The following is a 23,320-nucleotide window of genomic DNA, read 5'->3' on the forward strand; positions in this document are numbered from 1 at the left end:
TAATAACTGCTTTACAATTGTTACGAGCTTTGGTGTAGGCAGAAAATGAAACTGAAGAATTAGAAACAAGCCAATTACGATATGCAACGTTCTTCTCTTGGACAGCCTTAGCACATTTATTGGAAAACCAAGGTTTAGATAAAGGACGAGATTTTAAAGTGGAGTGTGGGATAAAGGATTCCATTCCTGCAAGAATAATTTCACTGACACGATCTGAGCAAACGTTGACATCAGAAGTTTTGAAACAGTAATCAGACCAAGGAAAAGAAGAAAAGAAGTCTCGCAGGTTATCCCATTTTGCATTCTTGTAATGCCAAACAATACGAGGTTGGGAATAGCCATGAGATAAAGGTTCCATTGGAGAAGAGGCAATCACCAAGTTGTGATCTGAAGTGCCTAAAGGACCTCTCACTTCAACCTTGTACTTAGAAGGGTTGTTTGTGAGAAAAAGATCAAGCGTATTGGCTGTATGATTAGGATTGTCTGGTATTCTTGTAGGTAAATGAACAATCTGTGCTAGGTCATTAGTAATTGCAAAAGCCTCAGCATCTCGATCTGCTGGGTCGGTGTGACTAGAAAACTGAAGCCAGCTGGAGTTGTGAACGTTAAAATCACCAAGGAAAATTACCTCACTGTTAGGAAAGTTGGACTGGAGAAAGTCAAGTTGCAAAGAGAGGAAGTCAAAGAGCTCCAAGTGATTAGTGGAGTTTGGAGAACGGTAGAGACAACAGATGAATTTTACACAATGAGGTAGAGAGATTTTAAGCCAGAGAAGATCAAAGAGAGGAGATTCCAAATTGCCAAGTCTCTGACAGGGAATATCAGAACGGACATATGCACAAGTACCTCCTTTGAGGCGAAAGGAATCATACAGCAAATAATTTGGACATCTGAGATGAGCAGTAGTTGAATCAACTGATAACTGAGATTCAGTCAGAAAAAGTACATGGGGTTTGGAAGACTGCAAGTGGAAATGGACATCGTTGAGATTAGAATTGAGACCACGTATATTTGTGAAATGAATTAGGAAGTCCTTGGGAGGTTTAGATCTTTTCGCAGATAAGCTTGCTCTATTATTTTGACAATTCATGGTGTATTCAATAGTAAGAAAAAGTGGGTGGGACATGCTGTATGAAGTAATGAAATTTTTGGATATGGCATACATGTGGTAAGAATATACCCAGATCCTTGACATAACGTGGCCTCGACAATGCTCCCCGCATACACACTACTCGGACTCCCTCCAGTCACTATCTGGCAGAGTAGAGGTAGCAAGATTATACACTAGCTGATCCGGAAGCTTCCTAGAGAGTTACCAATAGGTTCAGTCCGGTGTACTAACTAGCGGCCAGCCTGTGAACACCGTTTTAGAGCTGTACCCTCGAAATGTAAGGAATATTGGATCTCGCCACGACATTCATCATAACCTCAAAAATCATCAATCATACTGCATGATGGAAGAGATAGGGAAGGGTTGGCCGGAACTTAGCTCTAGAGACTAAACATGGGTTCCACCACTTCAAGCCTCCAATAAGCAAAGTGGTGGTATTTCACCGGTTGATGAGAGTCATCTACCACCTAGTACTGCCTGGTAACATAGAGGGGCGGCATTCCTCCATGTGGTGTGGGCGCCACACCTCGACCCCTGCTTACGTTGGTTCACACCTGGGTTGTCACCCACCATGTACTTGTGCATGAAGGTTATACCCAGGATTACTAACAGTCCCACCATCGTGAAGGTGCAAGCAGAGGATTTGGCTGTCATAGACCGTCCGGACTTCGCCGAAATTGGGTCCACTTTGACTAGAGTGTCACCCGAATATCAGTTCCATCAGCGTTTTAGACTCCCAGGTAGTAAGAACAGCTTGTCTGGCATATCTGAGAGAATGTCTGTGACAACCTCAAGGACCATTTTGAAAACATAATTTAAGATATCCTGAACTATGTGAAATAAATCCAAATCATAAGAAATGCTAAAAGAGCATGTTGCCAATATCCAGACACACCTCGACAAAATGTCTCAAATTCTAGAAAACCTGCCATCAGTACACCTTTATGATCCTCGCCAGGTTGCTGATTTAATCCCTTCAGATTTTTTTTTATGGAAACTACTAAAGGGACACATATTCAAAACTAAGCCTCATGATATCACAGGTCTGAAGAACAGTATATAAATGATACAGTTATGCTACACGTTTCTATAACTGGTTCATCATGTTTAGGTATGTTTCTATAACTGGTTCATCATGTTTAAGTATGTTTCTATAACTGGATCATCATGTTTAAGTATGTTTCTATAACTGGATCATCATGTTTAAGTATGTTTCTATAACTGGATCATCATGTTTAAGTATGTTTCTATAACTGGATCATCATATTTAAGTATGTTTCTATAACTGGATCATCGTGTTTAAGTATGTTTCTATAACTGGATCATCATGTTTAGGTATGCTTCTATAACTGGATTATTGTTTATTTTAATTATTGCTTCCACTGGCTCTGCTGTATTCTCTTCTTCTATAATAACAGTATCTCAAGTGCAAGAATCAGTGGTTCACTCCTAATGGAAATAACCTGAAAAGTAAACAACTCATTTAGTCCTGATTAGCTCAGCAGTTTCATTCACATATTTTTAAAATATCGGTATGAATCTACAAAAAATATATTTTACAGTAAAACTCCAGGCCTGAAACTTGTTGAAAACAGTCTCTACAGCTGTTGTATAAGAATATAGAAAAAAATGTAAAAATGCATAACTCGTTTGTTTATAAATAAATTTTAGTTATCATCAGTATGCATCTTAGTATTTTATCTTTGTATTTCATTGGTATGCATCTTAGTATTAGTATCAGTATGCATTTTATTATGCATTGGTACAGTGAGATAAACAATTTTCAGGGAACCAACAGCATAATGAAGAAAAAAAAAAAGTCAAAAATCAAGAAAACACTAGATATGGCTGTGTTGGTAAATTTAATGAACATTTTTAAGTTAGGACAGTTAGTTTTTTTTGTTTTTAATACATATTATAATTTCCTGTGGATTCATAACTTTTCCTAAAATATGCCTCTCTATGTAGATATACATTATTTATTTATCTATTATTATTTTTTTAATTATTTGAAAAATAAAGACTACATATTGTTATGCCAATAAATATGGCCACAGTCAATCTTGACATAACATGTTTGCCTGAAATGTCCTTCTCAAAATATTTTTACAATGTTTTCAATGCCTTTTTTTGTAAGGCCTGGTGTCACTTTTACTTGGGCTATAAAATATTGATGCAAATGCATAGTTGTACTATATTACTTACAGCCAAGTTCAGGGCTGCATTTGCTCATATTTTAAAACAAATTTTATCAGAATTACTGTTTTGTTTTGTGTACAAATGGAATGTCCACTTCTCTGCAGCTAATTAAAATAAAGAGTTAAGATGTGTAAATATATTCTTCAGTGCATAGCATATACATACTGAAGTAAAATTATCCTAATTTCCTTCTTTTATTATGTGTTATATGCATTGTTATGTATTATTTGTAAAACAAATGAAGTCAAATTGTGGACTTATGACTTACGCAACAGTAAGCTCTAGATTACCTATCAGAATAATAAATTATCTGAAAGTGATTCAGGTGTGCCAAGTAATGACTGGAAATAATTACACTTTTATGGAGTCTAGCAACAGCTACTGATGTAAAAATAAGCCAACTGAAAATAATAGTTCAACACTCAAAAAATTTTCTACATGAGCTATCAAATTCCCAGAAATTGAATAAGTCAGATATTGAATTAGCTGAGGATAAAACAAAATGGAGTAAAATATCTATAAATGTTCCTACTTCAGGGAGATTTTAAAAGAAACAGTAAGATATTCCAAGTACAAAACAGTATCCAAAAGATACTTTCATTTGGTTTCTGTTTTGAGTGCATTTCATCTTTTTCATTAATGAAAAAGATGAAATATCATACAATGAAATGTCATACAATGCTTTGATATACAAAATTGGGAAGTTTTATTACAAGAACTGGTTGCATTTCTTGGCCTACTTTAATTAAAACTTCAATTAGAAGAGTTTGTGATATCAGAATTGGAGGGAGGGAGACTAATATTTTCACCAATGTTTCCTGTAAACATTTCATATTGTTTTATTGAAATTAGGATATATAATCAGTTTTACAAAAAAGAGACGGCAATATAATAAACTTTCTTTAACATCTGAAATTTGGAATAAATTTATAAATAACTATAGAATGTGTTACACTCCAAGTGAAACAATGTCAATTAAAGAACCTGATAAATCTAGCATAAAATTTTGAATAGTTACTGACAAAACAAAATTTTTTTTCAATGATTTTCCATATTTGTAAAAAGATCAACTGAGAGCTAACACAACCTTTCAAAAAGGAAAGAATGTAACTAGTTATATTTTTATTTCAGTTTACTTCAAAAATATTGTTAAGCAAAAATACAATATTGTGGGTACTATACAAAAATCATGAATAATATACGAGGGCTATTCAATAAAGAATGAGCATAATTTTTCATGAACAACCATACCGCTTGCTATTTCTGGGTGAGCTGTAAATTTAAGCAGTTAACTAACATGCACGGTGTGACCTTGGTAGTCAGTTTATGCCAGTTCAGTTTTGCCTACATAACAATGGACATGATATGCAAGGAACAGTATACAGTTCTCAAATTTTGTGTCCATTTTAAGAAAACATCAGCTGAAGTGTATGAAATGTTAAAAGAGGCTTAAGGTGAATCTACACTTCCATATAGCATAATTCCCAAGTGGTTTAAAATATTTAAGGATGGATATGATTCAATCACAAAAATCAGCAGTCATGGAGCTCCAACCACTGCTGTCACCACAGAAACCATAAATACTACTTCTGTAATCATGAGAGATGATCATCATATAACAGTAAGGCAACTGACAGAGATATTGAGAATATCAGTAGGAAGCATGCAGGGTATTCTCCGTGACTATTTGCATATGAATATGACAAGTTTGTGCACGCTGGTTTCCAAGACTACTCACACACCTGAGCAACAGCAAGTTTGCATGGAGATTTGTCAGGAGCTGCAACAGATGGTTACTGAAGATGATGAGATTCTGCACAAGGTGTTAACAGTGGATCAGACATGGCTTTCGATTCAGAAAATAAGCAACAAAGCTCTGTTTGGAAGTCTATGTCATTCTCAGCACCAAAAAAAAGCAAAACTTGTGGCTTCTGTAGGTAAGATTATGGTTATTTCTTTCTTTTTGACATTCAAGAAATGGTTTACTATAATGTTATGTCATATGACTGTTACAGGCCCTTACTACAGAACTGCACTGCACACTTTGTGGGATCATATCCACTGCAAATAACTACAAATGCACGCAAGTGGGTGGATGCTGCGTCACAACAATGCAAGCCCTCAACATTGCTCATACTGTCATTGAGTACTTAGCCAGCATTAATGTCAAATGTGTTCCTCATCTGCCCGATAGCCCTGACCTTGTGCCCTCTAATTTTTTTTATTTCCAAAGTTAAAGAAGGAGCTGTGAGAAAAACATTTTCAGTCATCAGAAGAAGTTATAAAGAAAGTCAGAGGTAATTCTCAAATATGTATGTCAAAAAATGACTTCCATCATATTTTAAAGAATGTCAGAAATGTTGGAGTAAGTGCATTCATTTCACCAAATGAAGAGTACTTTTAAAAGGACCATCAAAATATGGATGGCCCTCATAAAAAATAGAGAATTATCCACCTCATTAAAAGCAAAAGAGAGTGATCATTTATTCCACTAAAAATTACGAAGCACAATGATTGTTTATTGATAAGTTAACAAGGGAAACTAAAAAAGAATGTTGTAATTCTAAGTACCTCACTCACATTTGTGTGTTAATAATTCAATAAAATATGCACATATATGGTTGATCAGATGATAAGGAAATATTCCATCAAAGTAAGTTCTAGATGATTCGTTACAAATCTTTTATGTTTTTGGATTTAGCTGTTATAAAAAAGTGATTCTTTTTCAAAAAAATTACAACTCAAAAATTTATTATCAAACTGGTTGAAGATAAATTTACGAAAAATGTTTATAAAGCTAAACAGATGCTCCATCAACATCACAGAAATCATAATCAGGAACCAATAGAAAACAAGTTTCAACTAAAAAAAGTACAAAAACAAAACCAGAGATATTTGTAATAAAAGTTAAAAACATGCATATAGAATATACAGTAGTTCTACAAGTAACACTCCAGTTACTAGTAGAAACTGCTGCTGAAATTAATTTTACTTTTTCTGTAATACTTCATAAAATTTAATTTTGTATTTAATTAGTAATACAAAATTAAATGTGGTGCTTTTTTAAATATTTATATAAGGTTTATTATATTAATAATGATTTTTTTTTTATGAATTTGTATCAGTTTTCAACTTTAAATGAAGAAAAATAATATTAAACACTAGTAAATTACATATGAAGTTGTACCTATAAGTACAGAAGTGGCCAAACTCATTAAATAATCGATTATGTATTCATATTTTCACTGCTGTACTTATAGGTAGCATTTAAAATCACCTTAACCCTAGTTTTAATGAAAATTTGGACTAGCCATCTCTCCATAAGTTTTGTCATCTTTTTAAGCATCACACATCTTAAAATTTGAGCTCACATATCCCTTTATACTTTTTTCTGTTTTTAATGTTACTAATTATGTGTATATAATAAAAAATAACTGATAATAAACATTTATCAGATAAAACTATATCTGATCAGTGGTGCGTCATCCTATAGGCAAAAAAGACATCTGCCTAGGGCCCCGATCAAAGGGGAGCCCCAAAATCATTGTTTCAAAAACTCATTGCTGTTTTTTACTAATATTTTTAAGTGATTTTTATCAGAAACTGGACTTTCTACATGCCAAGGTCAATGAACTTTACTTGAAGATTATTTGAAAATTAAGTTTTTTTTCAAAAATGGTTTTAACAATTTTGATAAAATTTTATATTTAGTTATGTCATATAATTTATTTGTTTCATTGTCACAATAAAAAGAAATTGAAAATGTTCTTTATTACTTTTTTTCTTTAGATGGGGCCCCCAAATTCAATTTTGCCTTGGGCCCCATGAAGGTATAACGTACCACTGTACATGACGAACCCAATTTTAAAACAGAAATTGTTTCTCATTTGTTCTATATACCTATTTGCAGTGGACAAGCACAGCTTTAAGATTTCTGGCAGTAAAATGGCTGAGAAGTAATAAACACTACTAGATAGTATGGTCTGGCATTTAAAGTAAGCTATCTAAAGATAATTTGGAAAGACTACAATTTCTAACTAAATAAATATTAAAACTGTGTATACAATTTTATAGTTACATAATTTAATTACTTTTAGCTTACTTTTGTACTTTAATAAATATATTTCTGTGTTCATATTTTACAAGTTAAATCCATATGAGAATTTTATAATTTACTGAGTTCCCTCTGATTTCACTATATTTAAATTTTTTAATTTAATTATAACATGAAATCAAGATTGACCTATCCACAAATAATTTTTTTCAAATATTTCCAAATTACCTGATGTTGAAGCAAAACATCCTGGGATGTGTGGTGACCAAGCTGCTGCATATACCATATTAGTATGACCTACAAATGTCAGGAGCATAAATGCTCTTTGTGGATCCCACTGCCAAAATAAATTCATAAAATTATGGAACATAATTACAGATAGAATAAAACACAACTAAAGAAATATTGAAAATAATCCTACACAAAAAGATAAAAATGGGATTTACTAAAATCAAATTTCACTTAACTGATAGTGAAATCAGAAAAATTATAATACATTCCATCAACTAAGTTAACTACAAATTGTAACTTTACATTTAATTTAAAATAAATAATCCGGGAAACAACTTATTAGTAAAACTTTAGCTTTCTAGTGGTATTCTTCAGAGATAATTAATAAACAAATCAGAAAGAAATTAAGACTTACATGATTGGTTGATAATTAAACACACAAAAGAAATATATTAAAGTTCAATAAAAACTGGAGTAGAGTTCCTCACAGGCAGCCCTTGATTTTGCTCACAGTAAAAAAATCTCTGCTCCAGGTCTTACAGATTTTATATATCACATAATTTTCACATAGAATTTTATATCTGCCTGTTCTAATACTTTATCCCATTTGTCTACAGTACCATCTGAAATATATATCTCTTCCTAGACTTTCTAATTTAAGGAGTTTTTTTTTCTATTCTTTTCTAATTAAAGATTATTTGCAATTTTAAGTCACTCTGCTAGGCTGCTGGTTACATTATATGTAATGTCCACATTTCAGTTTTTATTACAGCTTTTTTTTATTTTGCATACGGTTCATACTAAAGAGACATTTTTGTTCAAATGTTTCCATTTGCACTAAGAGAGCACTATCTAAGGATTTTTAGCAGTTTATTTCAAAGCATCTCAGGTCTTTATCCAAGTAGTTACTGTGAAATTGAGGCTGTCACACCATGGAGCCTGTTTTTTGGGGAAATTGTTTCTCTTGCATTTTATTTTGGGGGGGGAGGAGGATTTTTGAGAAAATTACATTTATGTTACATTTCATTTCCCCCCAACTTGGAAGTTAACATCATAATTTGCACCAAGTGGGTGTTCCCTAAGCAACTGGTAAAGGAGGAGACAAATTGTCTTAGCAGGTTCATAGAATATTTTGTTGGATTTTATCTTTTTCTTTTTTTTTGCAATATTTTACATTCTTCTAATGCACATAGTGAGCAGAAAAGACAAGACAGTCTTAGTATGCACAGTAACTTTTCATTGGTGCTTTGTAAAACTCTTTCAAAATGATGGGGAGAATGCCATGAAGTGCAGTATGACAAACAGACATTTGTATTTCCTTTGAAAATCACCCTTGGATTAAGACAGGCTAAAAATCCACTCTCTCCAAGAACATAATTTTCTTGGTACAGATACCATGAGAACAATTTCATTATATACTTTTCTCAGGAAGATACATTTTTCTATTGCCACAATGTCTGGATTAATAACTGCCTTAGGACCATCCAGTATATAAGCTAAGAGAGGAACCTGTTCATTGAGTCCCCCAAAGCTGGCCGGAAAGGAATTCTCCTCTATAAGGGAAATATTTATGCTACTCTTCAAATTTCACATTTGGTTCACTTAGAGAGGTAAAAGTTTCTTAATATATTTAAATGTGAAGGCTATTTTTATGATGGCTACTTTGTGGAGTTGTTGGGTTAGTTAGATTACATTAAGCCATGTTCCATATGTGAACTGGACAGCAGAAAATAATCTGTTCCAATGGACAAAGAGGAAATGGCTACACAGAGAAAGCTTTGGAATAGGTTCAAAAAAGTACTGACTGTAAGTCTGGTGGACCAAACAAAAGTCTTACCTTTAGTTCATGTCAAATTAAGATTAATAAGCAATTTGAAATGCTTCAGACAAGGATGGTAATTGTTTCAAGTATCTTTGTAATCATTTCCAAGTATATCTGATGTAAAACTCAGAGAAGGTTTTTCCATTTGGTCGCAGATATGAAAATTATTTGAAACAAGCAAGTTGAAGTAAAGATGACCACAGCTCAAAAAGAAGCAGAGAAGAAATGTTGTTTGCGACTTCTTAAGAAGTGAGAAAATGACAATTATGAAAGTATCATAGAAAATATTGAATATTTTTCATGAATTATTCAATAAATGCTAAAAATTAGAATGTAAGATGCTTGAAAGTTATTGATGAGATGAGCTTATTGCACTCCCACATGGTTTAAGCAGTGAGAAACAGGATGAGCAATTTAATCAAGATATAAAGGAGATGAAAATATACCAAGGAAGATGGAATGTAAATGTGATGAAAGATTACTGCAGTCTTTGAAAAAGAAAATGCTAGCATAATGCATAACCACAAAACATTCATTAGAGACCACAAGACCCAGAATTTATGCCAAAAAATCTGGTGATTCTGGAATAAATATTCGCTTTTGTATTAAAAATATTTTTCTTCTCTGCCACATGTCTCAATAGTTCATCTAACATCCATTTAGGTCTAAGCCTTGAATTGTATTTCCCAATTGGTATGAAAAGCCTAATAGCTTCTATGATTATTTCCCTTAATGCCTCCCATTTAAAATTTGTTGACAACATTAGTTGTCCCACTGTATAGAATTTAAAAACTGATGTCTGAGACCACTGTAGTCACCTTTACGAAAGCAAAAACCCTTCCTGTTACTCTTGATGGTAGTTACGTCCTTAAGTAAATCCTACACTGTGATCACTGCTGATAATCAAATCAACAGTATTACTCTCTCTGGTTGCCTCTTGAACATGTTGCTGTAGAAAACAGTCATACAATAAATCCATAAAAGTTTTGCTAGTGTATGAGTGACCAACTCACAAGTTCCAGTCAATATCTGGAAAGTTAAAATTGCCCATTGATGAAAAGATCAAATTTAAAATTGAAACAGAAAACAACAGCTTTCCTTGACATCTTGTTCACCATAAAACACACAGAACCCATTGTATGAGAGTCTAAAGGAAGACTAAAGACACTGGGATCTTCTTAAACTACAAATTCTGCCACCTGTTCTCAACAAAAATTGAGGTTCTCAAATCCTTCATCCTCAGAGCATACAGAATTTGTAAAGAAGAAAACCTCCAACAAGAACTCCAAACAATAACCATGATTGCCTTCAAGAATGGATATTCTTCACATGTTATTAACAGAGCAATAGCAGACATCCCCAAGACCTTCACAGAACTCAACACAGCAGGGACAGGAGAACCACCATATGCTTTCTTTGTTCATTCGTTATTTGGTTTTTAGGAGCATTAGCAACTAAGGCCATATTGCTCCGGGATATGCGGTGGTTATTCCCTGACCTTTCCGCATCCTCCGTATTTGGTGGTGACGGGCTCGAACCCCGGTCTAATCAAGAAGCGTGTGCTACGCACTGCTGCTCCTTCCCACCTGGCTACAGAGGCGCCTCCACCATATGCATACCTTACATACCAACAATAGAAAAGAAGCAAGAAAATATCGAATCCCTACTTTCTTCAATAGCTCTACCTCAGTGAAGATCCTAAAACAACAGACCAATAACCCCAACAACCCTAGAGGTCCTATTTATAAAATAGACTGTAGGTGTGGGGATACATAGGAGAATCGTTTAGAAGACTCAACTGCAGAATTAAAGAACATAAAAAAGATGTGCAATATGGAAGAATCCTAAAATCTGACTCAGCCCTACATGCATTCCAATGTGGCGACACATGCCAAACAATACCAAACACCTCTACAATACCAAAATCCCCTCTACAGACAACCAGTAAAACAGAAGTAAATTTAAAGCCTTCATAAAAATGTTCAGAACCTCATCAATTAAGAGGAAACAAGGAGTTGAATTTAACCCTTAATATTTCCACCTGTTCAACAAGAAAATAAAGGAAGATACAGAAAAAGAAAATACTCAAAAAAATCCAGAAGAGCAGTCCACACACAACTCCCCTCCAGGTCCACAGTACCAGCCTGCAGATGATCCGAGGATGAAGGTAGTATACCTCAAACAAGAACCACTGGATCCAGGATATTAGACTTGCCACCCTACTATAGGATTAAATCTATTGGTCAATAGATTTAATCCTATAATGTAATGTTAGCAGCACTTCTTGCCAGTATGCACAACAGGTTTGGTGGAATCGACAAGCAGGAGTAGGACAGCAGGTAAGAATTTTTAATTTTTATGTAGGTGTATCCGTACGTATTTACTTTAATCTAAAGTACAACCCTGTGTAACCCTAATGTAATTGAAAACCCTTATAATTCACAATTAATAATAAATTACAAATGCTCCCAAAATTGTAACCCTTGATATTTTCTCCCCATAACAGCCAATGTTTGTTCTGATGATAAGCAGGGGTAAGTTGCCTGAAACATTAACTTGAATGTATAGTTGTTTGGGCTATAAGCTTAATAAACTATATTATTACTATTATGTGGTAGACGAGTGGTTATTATAACAATTAATTTTCATAATATGAGAAAGTTCTTGTTCGGCAGTTCTTATCTAAATGTCCTGCATAACAAGAACAAGAAAAACCATAGGTGACCATTTAATCTCTTACATGTAGTACATTTTTTTTTAATAATGAAATGCAAGTAAAATTCAAAAGCATTTTGAAAATTTGGAATCTTTATTTCAATTTGTAATCAAAAAATACATCCTAATATATTATGAATACCTAGGAAAAAAAGTCTGACCGTGATACTATGATACTTACTAATTTTAGCGTGCCATCCCAAGAAGCTGATAAAAGAAGCTGTTCTTGTCTAGTCTGGCTCCAATCTATGCTGTAAACCTAAGAAACAATTATGAAAATCATCAATTCCTATTAACAATGGCATTTCAGATTTGAATCTTAAACCAGTAATACAATTCATCAATTCTTATCGCTTTTTCTGTTTGCATCATCATTCTGCTGAGTGATGATGCAAACAGAATGAAATAGTGAAACTCAAAGACATTTATGACTCAAAAGGATCCAATAAATACGTTTTATAAATACAAGGTGTCCATAAATAGTGAGAACACTTTCAATAATTTATTGCACATGGAGTAAGAGAGATACCATTTACTTATTTATACCATGTGAAAGAGAAAACATGAAAGTTTCCCGGTTGTTACTGCCAAAGCGTGTAGTTCCATCATTCATCACCAGAAGCGTTTCCAATTTTGTTGTGAACTGCAAGTACTGACAGAAGAACCTGAGGACTTCTTTAATCGCATAGTGTTTAGCAATGAGGCCACATTTCACACCAATGGGAAGGTCAACTGACACAATTGTCAAATCTAGGGCACCCAGAAACCTGAAAAGATAATTGAATACGAGTGTGATTCACCGAAGATGAATGTTTTCTGCGCCTTGTCATGCCAAAAACTGTATGGACCTTTCTTCTTTGCCGAGGGCACTGTAACTGGGCAATCCTATCTCGATATGCTGCAGCAATGAATGATGCCTCAAGTTCAGGAAGATAGTGATGACTTTATTTATCAGCTAGATGGGGGGCCCTCCCCACTTCCATAATGACGTTCAGGCCTACCTTAACACTGAGCTACACAAGCGCTGGATCAGACGTGCTGGAGAAAGGGACGAATGTTTCTTGAAATGGCCGCCGAGATCACCGGATTTAACTCCGTGTGATTTCTTCTTGTGGAGCTACATAAAGAATCGTGTATGAACCACCCTTGCCACGTGATGTCTAGGAACTAATGCACAGAAATGAAGAAGCTACCACCACCGTCACACAGGATATGCTGGACAGGGTGTGTCAAGAGTTCGATTACCGTGTGGACATTTGCCGTGTCACACGTGGTTCCCACACTGAATCGTTGTGAAGTGATGTGATGTAAAAAAAAATTTGACATTTTCTCTTTCACAAGGTATGTATATGGCACTGATAACTGTCCTACTCTTTGTGCAATAAATCACTGAAAGTGTTCCCACCATTTACAAACACCCTGTACAAAGTGAGATAATCTCTGTTTTATGAATATGGTAATGGAAGAATTATTAATTTATAATTATCATAGATTTATATATTAAAATACAAATCTTAATCTACAGGCAGTACCTTACATAAACTTAATGCACAGTAGATATTCTAGAAAAAAAATTTATGAAATCTCATAATTTTGATATCTCAAACTCAAATGAAGAAACTAATGATCTTCTGGTGTTTGCATCCCAACCAGTATGGTCTGTTCTCATGTGAGCAATGCGTGAAACATTTTTTTTTAATTCATCAGCAGGAATTTGCTCTGTGCATGTCTTGGTAATAACAACATCATATCTACATATGCACAATGCATAATTGGAAAGAGTGCTATTATCCACCCCATATATTCTACCAAGAGAAAGGCAAATTATCATTTTCACTGTTGCTGCCCTTAGTAATGTCACTGCTGATTCCTCTGAAGTGAACCAAGAATGAACTAAAGCAGTTTCAGATGAGTTTTTGGCTTTGCTTCATTCTTTTATTTTTTCAATTCTCCAAACAATATCCAAGAGCATTACCATACAGCCGTGATTCTTTTCAATGTACTCTCTCTAGCTCAGCAATATCAATTTTCAGAAATGGTTTAGAGTATTCCTCTTTAATCCAAAGGCTGCTGTACTCATAGTGCCTTCCTAAAGTACACGTAAAGATCATATCCATAATAGAGTTCAGGCACTCCTCAACTTACGTACTTAATTGGTATTTTTTGTTCATGTACGTAAGTCCAACTTCGGTCTTGTAGATACAAAATACATGTATAGTACAATACAATGCACCGAGATTATAACTCCCAACAAACTTAGCATTAGCATTAGTAGAGGCATTTGATGCAAGAAAGCAAGCTTATGCAGCATCAGCCAAAAAAAAAAAAAAAAAAAAGTAACATAAATAAATAAAAATAACCACTTCCACTTCACCCCTCTGTTCGTTCGAAATACCTGTCCAGCTGAGCCTTAAACTTATTTAGGCTATCAACTTCCACGACAAGGGATGGAAGTCTGTTCCACCCACCAACCACCCGCTGGCTAAAGGCAAATTTCCGCACATCTATCCTACATCTGTCTTTCCTCAATTTGAATTTATGCCCTCTCAGGTGATTTTTCTGAGCTAGAGGAAGAATCCCATCAGCATTGAGCATGCTCAAACCATTCAAGGCTTTGTACACCTCTATCAGATCACCCCGCTGGTGCCTAGTTTCCAGACACTGTAATTTGCAAAACTTAAGCCTTTCTTCGTAAGAGAACCCCTTTGTCCCATTCACCAATCTAGTTGCCCTTCTCTGTACTCGTTCCAGCAGCTCTACATCCTTCCTGAAATGAGGCCTCCAGGCCTGTATACAGTACTCTAGGTGTGGCCTGACCATTGCCTTATACAAGGGAATAATCACCTCCTTATCCCTGCTAGAAAAATTCCTATATATCATTGACAATACACCATGAGCTACTCTTGCAGCTCGTCTGCACTGCTCAGAGAACTTCATATCTGCCTGCACCACCACCCCCAGGTCCCTTTCATTCTCTACCACTGTCAGTGTAGTACCACAGAGTTGATACGTTGCTCTGGGGTTGCTGTTTCCCATATGTAGTACTTTACATTTGTCAATGTTAAACTTCATTTGCCACCTCGACGCCCATCTGCTCAACCTTTCCAAATCCTGTTGCAGCAGCATAGTGTCAGTAGTGTCCTTGACAACCCTGCCAACCTTCGTATCGTCTGCAAACTTGGACATTAAGCCTGATATACCATCATCAATATCATTTATAAATACAGAAAACAATAAAGGCCCCAATACTGAACCCTGAGGGACTCCACTAATAACATTAGTCCACGATGAGCAGTGTCCATTGATTACCACTCTCTGTCTTCTCCCCCTCAACCACCCCTTTATCCATAGCAGCAACTTGCCTCCAATGCCACACTGCTCCAATTTGTGCAGCAGTCTTCCATGTGCAACAGTATCAAAAGCCTTTCTAAGATCCAAGTATATAATATCAAAGTTATTCCCTGCATCCAGTTCTTTTGTGACTGCATCATAGTATCCAATCAAATTGGTCAGGCAAGACTTCCCCTTAACAAAACCATGCTGTGTCCTAGCTATAACTGAAGTCTTGTCTAGATGATCCTGCAGTGCTTCTTTCACCAGTGCCTCCATTAATTTTCCGGGAACGGAAGTTAAACTCACAGGTCTATAATTACTTGTGTCAGCCTTTGATCCCCCTTTGTGAATTGGGGTCACATTTGCACATCTCCAGTCAATGGGTACAGCATTTTACGATTTGTAACAGAGTTAAATGAGGCTGAAAAAACATACAATGAATAATAATGTAAAGTACAGTATTTATTCATAACTAATTTAATCTAAATAAGATACATAATTTAATTTCATCTATGATCAAATCACTGTACAATGGACTCTCCAAAATAAAATCACGTTCACTATACAATACATAGTAAGCACCAGTCATTGTGATCACATTTGTGAACTGAATTTTAATTGTATTAAACGGCTATTCAAATAAGCAAAAATAGGAGAAATACAATCCACAGGCTATAAAAGTAACGATATAGAGCACAAATTTACACTTTACTTCCTCTAATTAGCAAAATTAAATGATACGTGAAAATTGGAAGAATATTTCCCACAGGTTAGCAAAATAAAAATAAATTTATGCTTATGTACACAGCTTAATTAATAGTGTAACTAATTGATATTTCTGTTCACTAACATTTTTTTTTTTATTGTAAAATTTAAAACAATAAGAAAATAAGCAATCAATAACCAACACACAAATTGCAACTAACACAATACGCGGAGTAACAACTCTACGAAGCTCAAAAAACAGGAATGAAGAGAAGATTGAAAATTTATTTATGCTTTTTATATGATTGAAGATTTCAGTGAAGGGGAAGCACATTTCACCATAATAGCATAAAATTCCAGAGAATTCAAGCTATCGATATTATCACAAATGCAATAAGATCGAGTTTACTACCCATTTATAATTACACTGCACTAACAGAAAAGTCCAATAAACTGGAAACTGCTAATTGTTTATATTGTTTTATGGTGGTGACCTCCAGAAATCTGCTTTAGAAAAATATCACGAAGGTGTTCAAAATTGATTCTTATAACATAGCAACAGCTTTGTACGTATCTACAAGTTGTACTTAAGTCGTTTGTACGTAAGTAGAGGAGTGCCTGTACTTTAAAATTCATCTTAATAGTGAATACTAATAAAGAAAATAGGGACAAAAATGTGTTGTTAAACGAACACTAAAGACATAACTGTTTTTAATTAAGGAATGATTTTCAGGCTTTATTTCTGTGAATGTGTGTGTGTGTTCTTCTGATTGACTCATGATATGTGAAAGTTAGCTTTTGAATCATAAGGTCTATCATTGTTTATGAGCAAAATTAGATCTAGATAATATATATATATATATATTTTTTTTTATGTGAACCCCAAACACGAGAGGTATTAGATGTTAGTTTGTTATTTGGTGTTTAGGAGCATTAGCAACTAAGGCCATATTGCTCCGGGATATGCGGTGGTCATTCCCTGACCTTTCCGCATCCTCCGTATTTGGTGGTGATGGGCTCGAACCCCGGTCTAATCAAGAAGCGTGTGCTACGCACTGCTGCTCCTTCCCACCTGGCTACGGAGGCGCCCGGCAAAAAGGTATTAGAACCTATAGTACTTAGTACCGTGCTTGGGTTATATTACTGCAGCTCTAGAGAACTTAATGGCTTTGTGGTTTCATGGGCCTTATATAATGTATCAAGCCAACATCATTTAATTCACTTTAAGTGAATTAAATAATGTTGGCTTGATACATTACTAGTTAGTTAGTTAGTTAGTTATTTGGTTTTTAGGAGCATTAGCAACTAAGGCCATATTGCTCCGGGATATGCAGTGGTCATTCCCTGACCTTTCCACATCCTCCGTATTTGGTGGTTACGGGCTCGAACCCCGGTCTAATCAAGAAGCGTGTGCACGCACTGCTGCTCCTGCCCACTTGGCTACGGAGGTGCCTTAGCATTAGTAAAGGCACATGATGCAAGAAAGCAAGCTTATATAGCATCAGCCAAAAAAATAAAAAATTCTTCTCTCATGTCGCCGATCCACTCGATCCAAATGTTTGTCTAGTTCTGCCTTCAATCTATTTAAGCTATCAACTTCTACAGCGACAGATGGAAGTTTGTTCCAGCCATCAACCACCCGCAGGATAAAGGCAAACTTCTGCACATCTATCCTACAACTGTCTTTCCTCAATTTGAATTGACTGTATAATTAAATCGCACAGCAATTATATGATGAACCGTATATCTTAACTTATATCACTGCTGGCATTACTAAATATATATTGAAAACCTGGGCACCTCCGTAGCCAGGTGGGAAGGAGCAGCAGTACTTAGCACATGCTTCTTAGCATTAGCATTAGAAGAGGCATATGATGCAAGAAAGCAAGTTATGCAGCATCAGCCCAAAAAAAAAAAAAAAAAACCCCTTCCACTTCACCCCTCCATTCATTCGAAATACATTTCCAGCTGAGCCTTAAATTTATTTAGGCTATCAACTTCCACAACAAGGGATGGAAGTCTCTTCACCAACCAACTACCCACTGGCTAAAGGCAAATTTCTGCACATCTATCCTACATCTGTCTTTCCTCAATTTGAATTTATGCCCTCTCAGGTGATTATTCTGAGCAAGAGGCAGTATCCCATCAGCATTGAGCATGCTCAAACCATTCAAGGCTTTGTACACCTCTATCAGATCACCTTGCCGGTGCCTAGTCTCCAGACACCGTAATTTGCAAAACTTAAGCCTTTCTTCGTAAGAGCAACCCTTCGTTCCGTTCACTAACCTTGTTGCCCTTCTCTGTACTCGATCCAGCAGCTCTACATCCTTCTTGAAATGAGGCCTCCAGACCTGTACACAGTACTCAAGGTGCGGCCTGACCATTGCCTTATACAAGGGAATAATCACCTCCTTATCCCTGCTAGAAAAATTCATGTATATCATTGATAAGACACCATGAGCTATTCTTGCAGCCCGTCTGCACTGCCAGAGAACTTCATATCTGCCTGCACAATTACCCCCAGGTCCTTTTCATTCTCTACCACTGTCAGTGTAGTACCACAGAGTTGATACGTTGCTCTGGGGTTGCTGTTTCCCATATGTAGTACTTTACATTTGTCAATGTTAAACTTCATTTGCCACCTCTCAGCCCATCTGCTCAACCTTTCCAGATCCTGTTGCAGCAGCATAGCATCAGTAGCGTACTTAACAACCCTGCCAAACTTTGTATCGTCTGCATACTTGGACATTAAGCTTGATATACCATCATCAATATTATTTATAAATACAGAAAACAACAATGGACCCAACACTGAACTCTGAGGGACTCCACTAATAACATTAGTCCACGATGAGCAGTGTCCATTAATTACCACTCTCTGCCTTCTGCCACTCAACCATCCCTTTATCCATAGCAACAATTTGCCACCAATGCCACACTGCTCCAATTTGTACAGCAGTCTTCCATGTGCAACAGTACCAAAAGCCTTTCTAAGATCCAAATATATAATATCAAAGTTATTCCCTGCATCCAATTCTTTTGTGACTACATCATAGTATCCAATCAAATTGGTTAGGCAAGACCTTCCCTTAACAAAACCATGCTGTGTCTGAGCTATAACTGAATTCTTGTCAAGATGATCCTTCAGTGCTTCTTTAACCAGTGCTTCCATTAATTTTCCTGGAACAGAAGTTAAACTCACAGGTCTATAATTACTTGTGTCAGCCTTTGATCCTCCTTTGTGAATTGGGGTTACATTTGCACATCTCCAGTCTGTGGGTATCTCTCTTGAGTCCAAGTAAGCTCTCATAATTATGGCTAACGGATTGCTTACTTCCTTTGCTGCCTCCTTTAATATAACTGGATAGATCCCATCCACCCCGGGTGCCTTTCTTGTATTTATCTTCAACAATTTCTCCTCCACTTTACTCTCAATTATTACAAGATCATCTAGTTCACTGCCAGTGTTTACTTCATCTATGGCATTCCCCTTCCTGAATAACTCCTCATGTGTGAATGTAGATGCAAAATATTGATTTAGTTTGTTAGCTACCTGAGCAGGATCGTGAACAGTTGAACCATCGATATCAAGTGGACCAATCTGATTCATCCCCTTCCTTCTAGAGTTTACATAAGTAAAGAACTTCTTGCTGTTTTTCTTTGCATCCCTTGCCAAAGATTTCTCGTAATCTGCCTTCGCCTGCCTAACCTCCTTTGTAACTTAGTTACAGATCAACTTATATCTATCATAGGCTTCTATGTCACGTGTTAATTTATATGTATCCCATGCATTTTTCTTCTCTGCCATATGTCTCATTAGTTCATCTGACATCCATTTAGGCCTGAACCTTGAACAATATTTCTTAGTTGGTATGTAAAACCTAGTAGCTTCCAAGATAAGTTCTTTGAATGCTTCCCATTTTGAGTTTGCTGTTGGTAACATCAGCAGTTGGTCCCACTGTATAGAATTTAAATACTGTCTCAGACCATCGTAGTCGCCTTTACGAAAGCAATAACCCTTCCCTTTATCCCTGATGGTAGTTACCTCCTTGAGTAAATCCCACTTCAGCACACTGTGATCACTGCCACCTAGTGGTTCCTGTACCTGCAGATTCTTAATGCATGAAGAATCACTACTGATAATCAAATCAGGAGTATTGCTCCCTCTAGTTGCCTCCCGAACATGCTGATTTAGAAAACAATCATCCAATAAATCCACGAAAGCCTTGCTAGTGTGTGAGTGACCAACCCACAAATTCCAGTCAATATCTGGGAAATTAAAATCCCACATTATAAGACTCTGATTTACTGGCCCACTCTATTTCCCTGTTCTTGATTAGACCGGGATTCGAGCCCGTCACCACCAAATACGGAGGATGCGGAAAGGTCAGGAATGACCACCGCATATTCCTGGAGCAATATGGCCTTAGTTGCTAATGCGCCTAAAAAAAACCAAATAACAATAACAAACTTTTTGGTGGATGATACAGTGGTAACTCAAAAAATCTGGGAATTCATCATCCTTTTGGCATAATGCGATGAATCCGTTAAGATGCCCTGCCATTGCTTTAACTCCATCTGTTGTTATTGATACGAGCTTAAATAGTGGTGATTTAATTTTTTCAATAAAATTTTTGAATTTGTTAAATATATCAAGACCTCTAGTTCTTTCTTTTAACAAAACCATACCCAGCAGTTCTTCTCTAGTGGCAGAATCATCGAAAACCATACAAATAACAACGAGCAACTGAGCTATATCACTGACATCTGTTGTAAAGAAAAGGACACACAATTACCAATATGAGCACGCAATTGTTCGCTCACATTTTTACTCATTTTTTCGATGCATCGTATCACAGTATTTAAAGATAATTGTAGATCTTGAAGAACACTTTTAATTCCACTTTTGTTCTTAAAATTTTCAAAAAGAGAATCTGTTATTTCTAAAAACATGTCTTTGATGAGCTGACATTCAGAAAATGATTTGCACTTTTTTACAAGAAATGACTCACTTTAAATGATGCTACAGTTACTGCTTTAGATTGTAAGTTAGGTGTCACAAAGAAATTTTGTTGTGCAAATAATCTGGATTTAAGTTCTTTTAATTTATTTTTTTTTAAGGTCACTATTAGGTGTAAAATCCTATTGGTATTGACCATGGAGCGCTTTGAAGTGCCTTTCTAAATTTGCTTTCTTGGGTATAGCCACAGAAGCATTGCAAATCAAATAACAACATTTTTCTTTTATCATTACAAAAAAGTATTCTAGTTCCCACTCTTGATGAAAATTATACGTTTTACCCTTTTTCGTAGGATTCATTTTAAATCAAAGGGTATTAAATTAACATATAAGCACTGTCCAGTTATTAATATTAAGTAAGCCAAATAAGAATTGAACACATACGCTATGCTCTCCTCAACATAACTGGGTGAATTTTCACTAGACAAGTCTACCGGCTGCGCAACGACAAGAGTGGTCATGTGGTTCAACGGATTTGTAATAAGTATATGCAGTGGGGCGCATAATAATAATAACATTTAGATTTTGACTAATCTATTTTTTATATTTATTTAAAATTCATCGTGATCGACAGAAATTAAAGCCGCGATCGACTGGTAGATCGCAATCGACTTCTTGGCCACCCCTGCTATATAGTAATTTGAATTTCTAATTTCTTGAAAAAAAAAAAAAAAAAAAGACATGTGGGAAATAACTAATTTTAATACCAGATTATGAAACCACTGCACTCTACATAATTTTTTTTATAGGCAAAACATGAAAGAAATAAAATATATATGGAAGAGCAAAAAGATATAGTGTTATTTTTTGGTTAAGAAAATTTATGTGAAGTACAGTGTTAATTTTTAATCTGTTATTAGAATTAATCTTTATTTTATTCATTTTTTGCAGTTTTTCCAAGTAGATGTAGAAGAAATTAAATTATTTCAACAGGTGAATGAGAGCTTTGGTTCTAAACCCAGAGTTTACGAGAGTGATCATACATACACTTCATGTATGTCATTCCATAGTAGGGGCAAAACTGACTCAGCGTCAGTTTAACCTCGGATGTATACATTATATCTAATGTTTTTTACTTCCTTAGAGAGAAAGTCTTATTTTACTATTTTTAACCTAAGCTGAATCTTTCAATGAGCTACTGCCAGTGCAGTGTTTTCTTCTTTTCTCAAAGTTTTATTCTCCTGCCCACATGAAAAACTGGTGTGTTTCTGTACTAAGAAGACAATTTATTTTATTTTATTCTGATTAATTTAATCAATGTTACTATTATATACTTGTTTTACTCCATAAATGATTAATTCTGCTGATCCCACTTTTAATTAATTTTATTAGAGGATGCTGAGCAGGAGAGATCATCAAAGGAGTTCCATCTTGCTTTCTTTTTGTCCTCTGGCTTCAATAAATAGTGCAATTTGTTTGTAAGTGGTCTGATAGCATAGGTTTTCAACCCAACCCTTAGGCAGATTTAGAAATTAGTGAAATACCATGTCACTTAGTTTCGGATGCCAACACCTTGTCGTTCCTGATGAGATGGCACACTGGGGCAGATGAAAGCCTTTATTCTATCATATTTTTATTTATCTTATCATTCATCTTTTGGTCTTTCAGTTCACAAATCTAACAATGTCAATGCACTACATCAAATTAGACACAGTTATCTCAGTAACATTGTGTACTTTTGTAAGAAATGATATTTGACTTTTGTCAAATATCATACAAAATCTTCCTATATCTGTACATTTCTCTTGCCATATGTAATTATTTATTTTAATTTTTATGTACATTTGATTGTAAAATTTAAATTTTCATATATATATATATATATATATATATATACACACACACATATATTTGTAATTTCTTTACTCTTCTTACTCTTTATTTTTTCTATATTTCTTCTCTCTTTTACTATTCTTATGATTTGCATAATCAATTATTAATCATTCAATTAAGGTAATCATTTGATTATGCCCATCACTAGTTTTAAACAAATAGTTTGTAATTCCTGCATATTTGTTCCCTTAGTTTGCACACTTCTGAAATTTCTAACTTTTATTTTAGGTAAATTCAAAGTTAATCAAAGGACAGATTTTTAAATATAAATCAAAAACTAAATATCAAGTGTCATACA

At 35.1% G+C, this 23,320-nt stretch overlaps 1 protein-coding gene across 1 annotated transcript in view; it reads right to left on the reverse strand.

Moving 5' to 3' along the window:
- The window catches only part of Pex7 (peroxisomal biogenesis factor 7), a 51,878-nt gene that overhangs the window by 14,749 nt on the left and 13,809 nt on the right, over window positions 1–23,320 (reverse strand). The window contains exons 4-5 of the mRNA XM_090378983.1: window positions 12,314–12,391; window positions 7,593–7,701 (exon numbers count right to left, since the gene is read on the reverse strand). Of these exons, the coding sequence (XP_090235109.1) occupies window positions 7,593–7,701; window positions 12,314–12,391 (187 nt within the window). The remainder of the gene's footprint in view (window positions 1–7,592; window positions 7,702–12,313; window positions 12,392–23,320) is intronic.

Source organism: Mastigoproctus giganteus, chromosome 8 (genome assembly GCF_048544385.1).
Source record: "Mastigoproctus giganteus isolate SK-2022 chromosome 8, ASM4854438v1, whole genome shotgun sequence".
Taxonomy (NCBI): domain Eukaryota; kingdom Metazoa; phylum Arthropoda; class Arachnida; order Uropygi; family Thelyphonidae; genus Mastigoproctus; species Mastigoproctus giganteus.